This window comes from Aricia agestis, chromosome 21, assembly GCF_905147365.1.
Source record: "Aricia agestis chromosome 21, ilAriAges1.1, whole genome shotgun sequence".
NCBI classification, from domain to species: domain Eukaryota; kingdom Metazoa; phylum Arthropoda; class Insecta; order Lepidoptera; family Lycaenidae; genus Aricia; species Aricia agestis.
Genome location: NC_056426.1, coordinates 8,529,686 through 8,543,297, shown reverse-complemented (window position 1 = coordinate 8,543,297; position 13,612 = coordinate 8,529,686). Strand labels below are relative to the sequence as shown.

Genomic DNA, 13,612 nt, shown 5'->3' with positions numbered 1-13,612 from the left:
CAAATAAACGTTCTTATTCTTCTTATTATCTTCCTGGGTCTCAAAGAATCTCCGTACCGGAACGAACTGTCACCAGCAGTATTTCCGGACCTATACGACCTGCAAACCTTCAAGAAAAGAGCGTATTCCCTCTTAAAAGGCCGGCCACGCACCTGCAGCTCTGATGTTGCGAGTGTCCATGGGCGACGGTAGTTGCTTTCCATCAGGCGACCCGTTTGCTCGTTTGCCCCCTTATTTCATAAAAAAGTACTATCGTCGATTATTATAAAGTAGACCCTCGTTAATCCGGCCCCTGCCTAGTCCGGCGCCCCTTGTAATCCGACAAGCCAATCACTGGTTAATTTAGGTACAATTGTTTTGGTCAATCTTTATTTAGTTAATGCAACATTGAAAACTAAACGTAAATAAATAAGCTGTTTGAGGCTTTGAGTATCTATTGTTCTGGTACTGATATGAACTGCAATAATAATTATTAGTGTGTAAACACACTAGGCCGAAAATACGCGGCCGAAGTTCGGCATTACGCTTGCAATGCGCTACGCATACAAATTACAATGTAACGCGACGTAATTTCAGCATGGTGTGTCTTCGGTAATTTAAAATACATTGCAGACGTAATCATGCCGAACTTCGGCCGCGTATTTTCGACCTAGTGTGTTTAGACTAGTTTGACACTTAATTACAATACCAGGGATTTTCAAACTTATTTTGTTTGCTGCCCATTAATAAACAAAATATTATGTTTTAGCGCCTCCTTGTTTCAATTTTAAATGCATCCAGATGAAATAGATCACCTTCCAAGCCTCTACACAACGCCCCCATTTTTTATGAGTCCCACACCGCCCCCCATTAGACCTCCAGCGCCCACAAGGGGGCGTTATCGCCCACTTTGGGAAAGGCTGACGTAGATCCATCGCTAATTAAGCTGGTTACTATCAGTATCTACTATTATACTGGTACTGATATGAACAACAATATAATAATTATTCGTGTCTAAACACACTAGGCCGAAAATACGCGGCAGAAGTTCGGCATGATTACGCCTGCAATGCGTTTCACATACAATATAACGCGACGTAATTTCGGCATAATGTGTCATCGGTAATTTAAATACATTACAGCCGAACTTCGGCCGCGTATTTTCGACCTCGTGTTTTTTTTTTTTTTTTATTAAATAAGGGGGAAAACGAACAAACGGGTCACCTGATGGTAAGCAACTACCGTCGCCCATGGACACTCGCAACATCAGAAGAGCTGCAGGTGCGTTGCCGGCCTTTTAAGAGGGTATACGCTCTTTTCTTGAAGGAAGTGTGTTTAGACACAATCTATATTATACAGAATGTAACAGAACAATAGAGTTTACTCTGAAAGCAGTTTTGAAAATGCTGTTTGGGCTGGGGCGCCTACCCAATACCTATACAAATCACAAAAATCTAATATATAAAATTCTCGTGTCACAGTTTTCGTTGCCATACTCCTCCGAAACGGCTTGACCGATTCTCATTAAATTTTGTGAGCATATTGAGTAGGTCTGAGAATCGGCCAACATCTATTTTTCATACCAAAAAAAATATATATGGCAAAACAACGTTGCCGGGACAGCTAGTATATTATATAAAGGAGACTCATACACACCCTATAGTATTAAGGGAATGCAATCCCGCAAGATAATTTCAATCCCAGTATTTGCGGGACTGAACCATCACAATCCCGCTGGATCCCGGTATTGGCGGGATCCAACGGGATTGTGATGGACAACGAAATTTAGTATATAGGGGGTTTCGGGGGCGATAAATCGATCTAGCCAGAAATCATTTTTAGAAAATGTCATTTTATTAGTGTTTTTCGAATACCGAGCAAAGCTCGGTCAAATAGCTAGTAATTATAATGCGAGATAAATCAAGATTGTAAGCTTCTTACTTAAAATGTACGGTTACCGTGTGAGAATTTCAGTGTATTGGCTACGGGCAATAAAGAAATTTTTAACTTAATATCATCTAGAGGCAATTTGGCGTATAACAAAATGTCATATGCGAGATTTTTCTTAGACACCTCTCCGTTTCAACCCCTAAGGGTTGAAAATAGGGTTGAAAATGCCGTAATTGCTTTACGTTTGACGATCGATTGGTCTTCCGAGTTCTTTATAAGGGTGCGAGAGAGAGGCACAGGGGGTGGGAACGGAACTCACCCCGCCCCCATTCTAAGGGTAGTCAGTTGAATATTTGTCGGTGGTTGGATAACACGTGGACTGTCAGTGTTTGTGCAGTGGTTCGGGAATGAAAGGATGAATATCTGATAGTGGTGCGTATTTCATTTTGTAGTGTTATATCTGGTGCGTATTTTTGAAAAAAATGTGGTTTGGATTTTTGGGAAATTTCGTTTTGTAAACTCATGCGTTTAAACTTTGTTTGTAGTGTGAACACAGTGTTATTTGAGATGAATTCCATTTTATCTTTGCGCGTGATTCGAAGTATCTACAGACAAAATCCCATCAATATTGGCGTAGTGAATATTTAAGCTTGGTGAAATTTAAACAAGGCCAAACTGTTCACACGCGGCATATACCAAGCCAATACTGGCTGCCAGTCTTATTGGCAGCCACTACTAGCTCTGTGAAAACTATACTTTAAAGATAAAATGTAACAGAGATACAGCTGGCTTAGGTATTTATAATATCAGAATGATCTAGAGATGATCTATGAGTTTGTATGATGTAAAAATCGAATACTATAAAAACTATATAAGTACATAATATATTACTCTCATAAATAATAGGAACATTATATTATATACAGGGTAGAGTTTTATATTGTAGTTCAGTGTTAAATTAAAGGATCAAACCAAACAAAAAAATGGAACTAACTTGAGGTTCTAACTTGAGATCGTACATCTAGAATAGAATAGAATACGTTTATTTTTTCCAACACACAACATATACAGAATAGAAAATAAAAAGTAAAAAGGACTTAAGCTATGAACAATTATAATTATAGGTATATGTTATGTGATGTCAAAAATTGGCCCCAGCTTAGCTATACGCAGCAAGCAAGCCTGCTGCACTGGTATTCTGCAGAGGCCAATCTGTACTTACTAACTGAAGTTATACTAGATATTCAAAGAATAATAATTATTTATTAATGTTACTGTAATTATTATCCTTGGATTTCATGAAGAAAATGAAGTAAATAAACTTTGATAATAAAGAAACATACATTTTGAACCAGTTTTGAACATACATAATGGCAGATGAAGATTATTGCTCTATACCACTAGACCACGCCTCCGTGGTCTAGTGGTATAGAGCGCGGCTCTTAACTCGGAGGTCGTGGGTTCGATTCCCGCGTTGGAAACATGCTATTTCCAAGTATGGTTAGGACAATGCAGGCTGATCACCTGATTGTCTGACAAGTAAGGTGATCCATGCGTCGGATGGGCATGTAAAAAAGTCGGTCCTGCGCCTGATCTCTCGCCAGTCGTGTCGGTCTTCCGTCCCACTGGGTTATGAGAGTAAAGGAATAGAGAGTGCTCTTGTGTACTGCGCACACACTTGGGCACTATAAAATTACTCCTGCGTAGCTGGCCTGGTTTCAATGAAACCGGCCACCGTCACCGAAACCGGTGTGGGAGCCATTATTATTATTATTATTGTTGTACTTTTATTATAACTTTGTAGCCTACATAGGTTACAAATTATGAGTTTATAAGGCTCTAAATACGGTAAATTAATGTTTCTTATTGCGGCGCGCGGCGATTAGCAACACACTAGGCCAAAAATACGCGGCCAAAGTTAAGCATGATTACGCTTGTAATGCGCTACGCAGTACGCATACAATATAACGCGACGTAATTTCGGCATGGTGTGTGATCAGTAATTTAATACGATACATTGTAATGTAATACATTGCAGGCGTAATCATGCTGAACTTTGGCCGCGTATTTTCGGCCTAGTGTGTTTAAACACAGACTTTGAAAGTAAATTATAACCTAATGCTAACAGGTCGGTTGTTTGTTGAACTAAGTTTATTTTACGATGTTATAATAATTATCGCTTTCCCTAGAAAATGAAGCTTCGGTTGAAGCTAGGTTTTCCCGGATCAGCCAAAAATTGGCCGATTAATTATCGAATATGTTTATAAAATTCTCGTGTCTTCCGTGTTTTCCGACGCGATAAATTCTATCATTAGCTGACCCGGCAAATATTGTTTTGCCTTATAAATTATTTCTAGTATCAATATTATGTCATTGGCGTCTTGACTCTTGTTTTATCTATAACTAGCTGTTGCCCGCGACTTCGTCCGCGTTAGCATAGTAGATCACATCCCAAGTATTATTTATTGTACAAAAATATTCAATATACAGAATTGACTTTCCTACGATTTTATTATATATAGATGTTCTTCGCGGCTTCGCTTGCGTAATTTAGGAATTTCACGCAACCGTACATATTGCAGCAAAAAATAGCCTATGTCCCTTCACGTGATCTATTCTTCATGTTTGCCAAATAACATAAAAATTGCTCTAGTAGTTCATAAGATAATAAGCAATTTCATATAATTTCCGCCTTGTATCCTTTCTCGACAAATGGGCTAGCTAACACTGAAAGAGTTTTTTTAAATCAGACCAGTAGTTCCTGAGATTAGCGCGTTCAAATAAGCCCTTTCATATAATTTCCCCCGTTTTTTTCCACATTTTCCTCTATTTCTTCGCTCCTATTAGTCCTAGCGTGATAAAATATAGCCTGTAGCCTACCTCGATGAATGGGCTATCTAACATTGTAAGAATTTTTCAAATCGGATAAGTAGTTCCTGAAATTAGCGCGTTCAAATAAGCCCTTTTAAATAATTTCCCCCCGTTTTTTCCACATTTTCAGAAGAAAATGTGGAAAAAACGGGGGGAAATTATTTGAAAAATTCTTTTACTGTTGGATAGCCCATTTATCGAGGAAGGCTATAAGCTAGAAAGCTTATAGCCTTCCTCGATAAATGGGCTATCCAACAGTAAAAGAATTTTTCAAATCGGACCAGTAGTTACTGAGATTAGCGCGTTCAAACAAACAAACTCTTCCCAATTATAATATTAGTATAGATTTAACTATTTAAGTAAAATTGTAAGCTGAATTGGTTTTCCAATATTAAATAAATAAAATAAATAAATAAAAAGTAGATAAAAACCTACTATATTTAATTAAAATCTGTTGAGCCGATTTGGAGGAGTTCGCGCACAAACACTGTGACGCGAGAATTTTTTTTTTAAGTATTAGAGAATCTCGAATATAGATGTATGTCAACAATTCTTATTACATAAACAAATTTTATTTCATAGTTAATCTATATTTGACATAGAAATAACTACAATAACAATAATTGTCCAACGTTTGTCCCAATTAGTATAATCATTAATCAATTATAATTACTTTCGGTTCATTAATTCATGTCACAAATTATGATAACAGCTGACATGGGAATTTTGGCGCGAATTACGAAAATGGAACGCGTTTCACGGCTACTTATAATAAAAATCGGCCAAGTGCGAGTCGTACTTGCACACGAAGGGTTCCGTACCGTTATAGAGCGAAAGTAGATAAAAATTGTATTCTTTGTGTGGGAGCCCCCTTTATTTTAATTTAATTTTATGATTGAGGATTTTGTGAAAATTCCAAGCGTTTACAGCATGTTGCCATTGTGGATTACGAGGCAAAAAGGTAAAAAAATCACGTTTGTTGTATAGGAGCCCCCTTAAAATATTAACTTTATTTTGTTTTTACTTTTTAGTATTAATTGTGGTCATAGCGGCCGCGGCACCAGAAATACACAAAGGACAGGACAAGCTAAATCAGAAACTATCTGTCACCACTGCACACTACAACGTCTAAACCGATTTAAATATTATACTAGACGACGCCAGCAAATCCGTTGCGCAAAAGTCTACCGTGCGGAACCGTACATTTTTCCGGGATAAAAATTATCCTAGTCTTTTTAGGCCCTTAAGCCCTTAAATTTAGATTATCGCGTGAAAACCATACATTTTTCCGAAAGCAAAAGTATCCCTATGTCCACCAACCAAAAGCATCCCGGGACTCAAAGTATCTCCATGCTAAATGTAAGCAAAATCGGTTCAGCGGTTTATGTAACGGACAGATACACTTTCTCATTTATATATATAACTATATCAGTGATTAAACGCTAATAGAAATTCCTAAAACCACGGTTACTTTTGGAATTTTGATTATGACTATCCTAAAACAATAAAACATTATCTTTCAACCCTTTTACAATTAAAAATTGAAAGTAAGCAATAAACTAAGGGTTGTTTTATGGCACACAACATTGTATGGATGACCCTTATGTGGGTGAACATAAGGTATACAATGCGTTAAATTAGACCACCTGGTAGACATCTGTGGATCTTTGACTATAAATTGAGTAATTATAAGACGCGTGGCGCGTGAAACAGTTTTAGATTTTGTCATGTTACTTGTTGCTTTAACTACAACTGCAGGCTTAGCATGGTCACCATAGAAAGCGCAAATAAACCACAATATTACGTGCACTTTTTCCACTTTATTAATTAATTCATGAATATAGTTGAAAAAGTGCATGTTTTATTGTGTTTCATTTGTGTTTAAAATGAATTTCCACCAAGAACCGACAGTACATTCAATTACATACACCATAGAAAAGTTAAAATTATTACGGTAAAGGTGACCGACGAGCATTCGCGTGTAATGTAACGTTATAGATTCGACTGAGCATTCCATAGTAAGTTGACCGCACTGTCACGTAGCATTAATGTTAAAAGATATCACACTAGATGCGCATTGTAATGCTCGGTTCTCCTCCCTCACTGATGTAATGCTCGACTCCGTAACGTTACCTTACTAGTGAATGCTCCCAGTGAGGGAGCACCTTAAAATAGACAGAGTGATGGATTAACAAAGGAAATCTGTCAGTTTGTCCGAAAAACTGCCAGCGTTTCTATTCTTTCGCATTTCTATTGTGACCATGCTAAGCCTGCTACAGTCTTGACACTGTCTATACTATATCCATACTAATATTATAAATGCGAAAGTGTGTCTGCCTGTCTTTCTGTCACCTCTTCACGCCCAAACCGCTGAACCGATTTTCCTATGGTAGTTATGTATGGAGATATTTTGAGTCCTAGGAAAGTCTGTTACATATTCACGCTTTACTGCTAAACCGATTTTAATGAAATATTGTATGGAGATACTTTGAGTTCCGAGAAAGGCCATAGGGTAATTTTTAACCCGGAAAATGTACGGTTCTTGCGCGATTAACGAATGTTGGCGCAACGGAGTTGCATTCATCATCTTGATTCTAGTTATTAAGCGAGATGTATTATCAGTAACACTGCGCGGTAAAAAGAGACGAGACAGCAGAACCATTTTTCTCATCTGTTTGACGTCCAGTCGGCACTTATCTGCGCGTTGACTAATTTAATCTCATAGAAAGATGCTTGTGTAAGTGTATTATAAAACAAATTTTTACACACAGACGTAAACCAATTTCGGTTTCGTTTGACGGGTCGAGATTGTTGCTCTATTCCGCTAGGTATATTTTATGGTTATTACTAAAATATTTTTAAATGTCCAAGTGTGCGTCTTTATTACGAACGTCTTCGGTCTTCTTAACGCAACGGCTCGATTGAATGAGGTTTTTTTTTATGAAATAAGGGGGCAAACTAGCAAACGGGTCACCTGATGGAAAGCAACTTCCGTCGCCCATGGACACTCGCAGCATCAGAACAGCGGCAGGTGCGTTGCCGGCCTTTTAAGAGGGAATAGGGTAATAGGGGAGAGTAGGGAATAAACTCACTCATTCGGCGAAACACAGCACAAGCGCTGTTTCACGCCGTTTTCTGTGAGAACGTGGTATTTCACCGGTCGAGTCGGCCCATTCGTGCCGAAGCATCGCTCTCCCACATATAACATTTTTAAATGTCCAAGTGTGCGTTTTTATCATGAACGTCTTCTTCACGCTCAAAGGGCTCGATTTAATGAGGTTTGATATAACCCCACTAAATTAGGTAGCCCGTAGCCCTATACTACAAAGTTCTCCCTTTAAAGATAAAGTTAGCACCGCAAACTAATCCTAATACAATTAACAAGATAACCAGCTGGCCACTTTCCGATAACATCTTGGAACGACGTGACGCGACCCCACGTGACGTGACGTCACGCTCACCTGGTGTCCCGTCATCTGATTTTATATAAAAATCGGCCAAGTGCGAGTTGGACTGCGAACGAAGGTTTCCTTACCATTATAGAGCAAAATTAGCTAAAAAATTGTGTTTTTGTATGGGAGCCCACTTAATTATTTAGTTTATTTTAATTTTACTATCAATTACTAAAGAATAATTACAATTAAAAATTAGGAAATAAAGGATATGAATATGAATATAAACTGAGTATTTTGTTAACGTTTCAAGTGCCTACCTGTTTCCATTATTGATATAGAGCAAACATATCACAAAAATCACGTTTTTTTGTATGGGAGACCCTATTAAATACTAAAATTTAGTTTTTAGTATTTGTTGCAAATAGCGGCAACTGCAGATATATACACAAACTGTAAAAATTGTGAAAATTTAACTCTATGTAAGGGACACTTACACACCCTAAGTATTATAGGTCTACCAGAATATGATGGCAAATTATGACGGCAGATTTTCAAAAAATACCCTTGATAGTTGGATAATTTTTTTATATAAATTGCATGTTTCACACACAAACTAAGCCGCTATAAGGAAAAAAAGGATCAAAATGTTTTATTCCAATTACCCCGGTATTGCTAGAGTCACATTAATCTCTCACTTTTTGCCATCAGATGCTGGTAGACCTACCTATACCTATTTATATTATACCATAATATTATAAGTAGACAATAAACTTCTTTTATTTTCAAAGTGATAAAAATCAAAACTTGGAGTGATTCAGCTGGCCACTAAATCGATTTTGTAATTCCACACCCCCAGGTGCGGTAAGCGATACTTTTCTGTGCCGTTGACTTTCGATTTAAAAATTAAAAAGTTAAACTGTCAAAAAAAATAAAAAAAGGAACCTGTCAAAATATTTGAATTTGGTTCGATGGTTGCAGGTGTTAGGACTTAGGGCCACTAATTGAACTTGTAAAATGAAGTTAGAGTTGAGTTAGAGAGAGAAAACGTAATATGTAATCAAAGATTTATTACCTAAGATAACATAATATTATATGAATGCAATTATTAGGTCACTAAGCATGTTTGTTTGTTTCCTCACGCAAAACTACTGAACAGATTCTGATCAAATTTGGCATGGTTGTAGTTTGTACTTCAGATCACAGGCTATTTATTCTACCCTTAGATGATAATAATAATAATAATAATAAATTCTTTATTTGCACACACAAAAGAAAAGACATAAAAGCACATAAAAGAGACAAAACACAAAAGAAATAACAACAAAAAAAGTATAAAAAATTACAAAATTGTGCAAAAAGGCGGTCTTACTGCTTTAAGCTGTTTCTTCCAGACAACCGAAAAAATGAGATGATATTATATTTATTAAAACATCATTTATTCTACCGAAAAAGTGCAAGTAACTTTTATATTTTACAAATTAGATTGTTAAATTGGGCGAAAAATATTTTAAAGTGTTTTAAATCTCTTTTATTTAATATGATTTTCTTAGCGTTTAGCCAGTTCACAGATTTTGAAATATCATATCTAGTTAACAACACTGAATTCTATACAAAGGCAAAGAGTAAATTTGTTTGTTTGCGTCGAATACACTCCGAAATCACCAGGCCAATTTTGATAAAATTTGGCAAAGACATAGGTTAGACCACGCGCATAGGTTAGACCACGCGCATAGGTTAGACCACGCGCATAGGTTAGACCACGCGCATAGATTAGACCACGCGCATTAGGCGCAACGGAGTTGCGGGTTTCAAGTTCACTTATATTTTGCATTTCATGCAGGCTTATTTCGAATTATGCTACGATATTTTAACATAAAAGCGTATTTTAAAGTATCAAACGCCTATAAAATGGTTATTTATAGGCGATCAAACGCTGAAAGGCTTTTGCGGTGGGCGCCATGTTGCGGCAGTTGGCCATAGGAAGCAATAGATGGCGCTAATTTGTTTTTTTTTTTTTTTATATTTATTTTAATATTGATATTTAAACTGCGGCGTATTTTAAATACGAAACGCTTTAAATATTTTATTCCATACTTACTTATTTACTTAAATTATAAAAATGCGTCTGTCTGTCTGTCTGTCTGTTACATCGTCACGCCCAAACCGCTTAACCAATTTTGCTGAAATTTAGCATGGAGATACTTAGAGTCCCGGGAAAGGACATAGGATACATTTATCCTGTAAAAATGTACGGTTCCCGCTCGATAAATGAATTTCGGCGAACTGAGTTGCCGTTTTCAAAATCACTGCTGTGGAATTTAGTAAAGAACTTTTTCTCCAAATGACTGTTGCCGACAGAGCTACAAACCATTGCAAAAAATTGGTAAACTATTATACTTTTTTCAAAAAAGGAAGACGGGGTTAGAGCCATGCTTCGGTACGAATGGGCCGGCTCGACCGGAGAAATACCACGGGCTTACAGAAAACCGGCGTGAAAAAGCGCTTGCGCTGTGTTTCGCCGAGTGAGTGAGTTTAGAGACCCAATTCCCTACCCTTCCCTTCTCTATTCCCTTCCTTACCTCCCCTACCCTGTAATCCTATTCCCTCTTAAAAGGCCGGCAACGCACCTGCAGCTCTTCTGATGTTGCGTGTGTCCATAGGCGACGGAAGTTGCTTTCCATCAGCTGACCCGTTTGCTCGTTTGCCCCCTCATAAAAAAAATAGCAGAAAATACAAAAGACTATCTTATAATATTCTTCGTTTAACTTACTTATAGCTTATGACTATCCAGATGAACTACAAACTTAATAGCCAAGAAAACTACGGATCATCCAAGATGTATTTATAATTCATGGCTCCTAAGTGCGTTATTGTTCTTCGAGTTGAGGCCTTGAAGACTTAAGGGGCTCGAATTTTATTCCCCTGGGGCGAAGCCCCTCGAATTGAATAAATAATGCTAAGTAACGGTTTTAAATGTTGAAAGAAATGAGATTATATACCGGAATCTGTATACTGCTATTTGATGCCCTTATGTATAGTCTGTTAAGAATGTAGACGCCGAATGGAATTTTATAAACGTATCTAGAGTTCGTAGAGTTAAAGAAAACGTCTTGGCTAAAGAGGCAGATCTAGCTATGATGTTTTCTTTATCGCTTGTGTAAAATGTATGGAATTGACATTAGACGAGTCGAACGTCAACGTCATATTAACGAACGCTTATGTCAATCCCATACATTTTGATCGGTGATTCTATAAAGAAGCGATGTACAGAAAACGTCTGGACTAAAGGGCCAGGATCAAATAATGATTTTTGCGCTTTGTATTATAATTTATAACATACAACGTTGTTTAATTAGACACATATTACTAAGTTAAGTACATTAATATTGCGTTATCATTTATCATAAAACTAAGGGACAGGTACCAACTCTATTTTGGACATTATACTTACAATGTTTGTTTAAATAGGCTTCAAAGGATTGAGCCGATTTTGATAAAATTTACCTGACAAATAGACTAGTGGGCAGACGCTAAGCATCTTTAGCACAATGTGCGGTTTTGGCGGCGTTTTGTTGTACTTTATTCGAATGCTCTTCGAAAGTACTGGGCCAATTTCAATGAAATTTAGCAGACAAATATAGTAGACTATAAAGTATAGTACCTACATGTTATGAAAAAGAACATACGCTAATTCTACGCATCAATTACGCATCATCATCATCATAATCATGATTACCATATTATACCATGCATCGTCCCATGATTATGAGCCTATTATGACCCTGTTATTGGTACTTTTCATAGTCTTTTAGATCGAGACTCGAGTTTTTCAAGCGAAAATTTTAAAAAATCTACACTTAATATTATAAATCTGAAGAGTATGTTTGCTTAAACGCGCTAATCTTAGGAACTACAGGTCCGATTTAAAAACTTATTTCAGTGTTAGATAGCTCCGATTTAGCCGCCGATTTACCGAGGCGATTAAGGCTATAGGTATAGGCTATATATTATCAGTATCAGTAAGAGTAGGAAACATTCGGTTCCAGGAATATTTCCTACTCTTACCTACGGCTACAATTCTCCACTTTCCTTCTAAGTTCCATTCTTCTTTCCAGGAGAAGCCTGCACCATGGACTCCCCAGTCTCCTCTCAGGACAACGATATCGAAGTGAACGTGGTCTCCGGCGCGAGTAGCCCGGAGCTCCCCTCACAGAGTCCCTACTCCTCGCCACGGAGAGAGAAGAGTCCGTGGAAGAAAGAGGAGAAGGCCACAGGCAGTGCACCTTACACGAGTTTCTCAATAAGTTCTATCCTGAACAGAGCGGAGCCGAGAAGAGATAATGTCCTAGAGGCGGCGCTGGCGGCGAATCAGTTTGGTTCTAACGATGCTATGCTGTCTAGGTAAGAATTTTTGCTACTTTTTATTCCTATTGCTCCAAATACCATGGACCGCCTTTTTATGAAATAAGGGGGCAAACGAGCAAACGTGTCACCTGATGTAAAGCAACTTCCGTCGCCCATGGACACTCGCAGCATCAGAAGAGCTGCAGGTACGTTGCCAGCCTTTTAAGAGGGAATAGGGTAATAGGGGAGGGTAGGGAAGGGAATAGGGTAGGGGATTGGGCCTCCGGTTACTCACTCACTCGGCGAAACACAGAGCAAGCGCTGTTTCACGCCGGTTTTCTGTGAGAACGTGGTATTTCTCCGGTCGAGCCGGCCCATTCGCGCCGAAGCATGCCTCTCCCACGACTACGTTGACCTTTCGTACCAACGTCTCCATCCTTAGTGCCTACGTAGAGTTTTGGATTTCTTTAGTCACATCGCAAGAAAGGATGGCCATAACCTCGAACAGCTTGTGGTTACAGGCAAAGTTGACGGTCGCCGCCCAAGAGGCCGAAGCCCTATTAGATGGTCTGATCAAGTGCGCAGAACTCTAGATACCGGCCTCCATGACGCCCTCTATTCTGCCAAGGATCGCCACAGATGGCGTAATGTGGTCGTCACCAAGCTCCTAAAGGGGAATCACGACCCTCAGCAATGCTATCAAATTGACAGCAGCAGGTTGTAACAAGGAAGGAGTTTAATCCGTAGGTTACTGGGTAACACCACAGTAAAGTCGGACATATGAGGATTCTCCCGCCCTCCCCGTGGAAAAAAAAAGAACCTCAGCAATGAGGAAAACGACGCGAGGAGGAGGATATTCCTATTGGCTATTTTTGAGGTTGCATACAGTAGCGTTTGTAACTAGACGCCTGCAACTCCATTGCGCCAAAAATTGTTTATCGCGCGGGAACCGTACATGTTTCCAGGATAAAAGCCACGGGCCGGGCCGGGGCCAGCCACGGTATTGCTATTGCATAGCAATTTTTATCAACTTATGCAATTATAATTCGCATACATCTAGTCGCACGCACACAAACACCGTGCCGAAGCGTGATGATGCTTCGTATTCCTTTGTAACGTTCTAGAATATGCTA

General features: G+C 38.5%; 1 protein-coding gene across 1 annotated transcript in view; it reads left to right on the top strand.

Annotated features, from left to right (window-relative positions):
* The first annotated feature begins 2,233 nt into the window (after positions 1–2,233).
* The window catches only part of LOC121737916 (homeobox protein Hmx-like), a 33,369-nt gene continuing 21,990 nt past the window's right edge, over positions 2,234–13,612 (top strand). The window contains exons 1-2 of the mRNA XM_042129652.1: positions 2,234–2,301; positions 12,251–12,536. Of these exons, the coding sequence (XP_041985586.1) occupies positions 12,265–12,536 (272 nt within the window). The 5' untranslated portion in view covers positions 2,234–2,301; positions 12,251–12,264. The remainder of the gene's footprint in view (positions 2,302–12,250; positions 12,537–13,612) is intronic.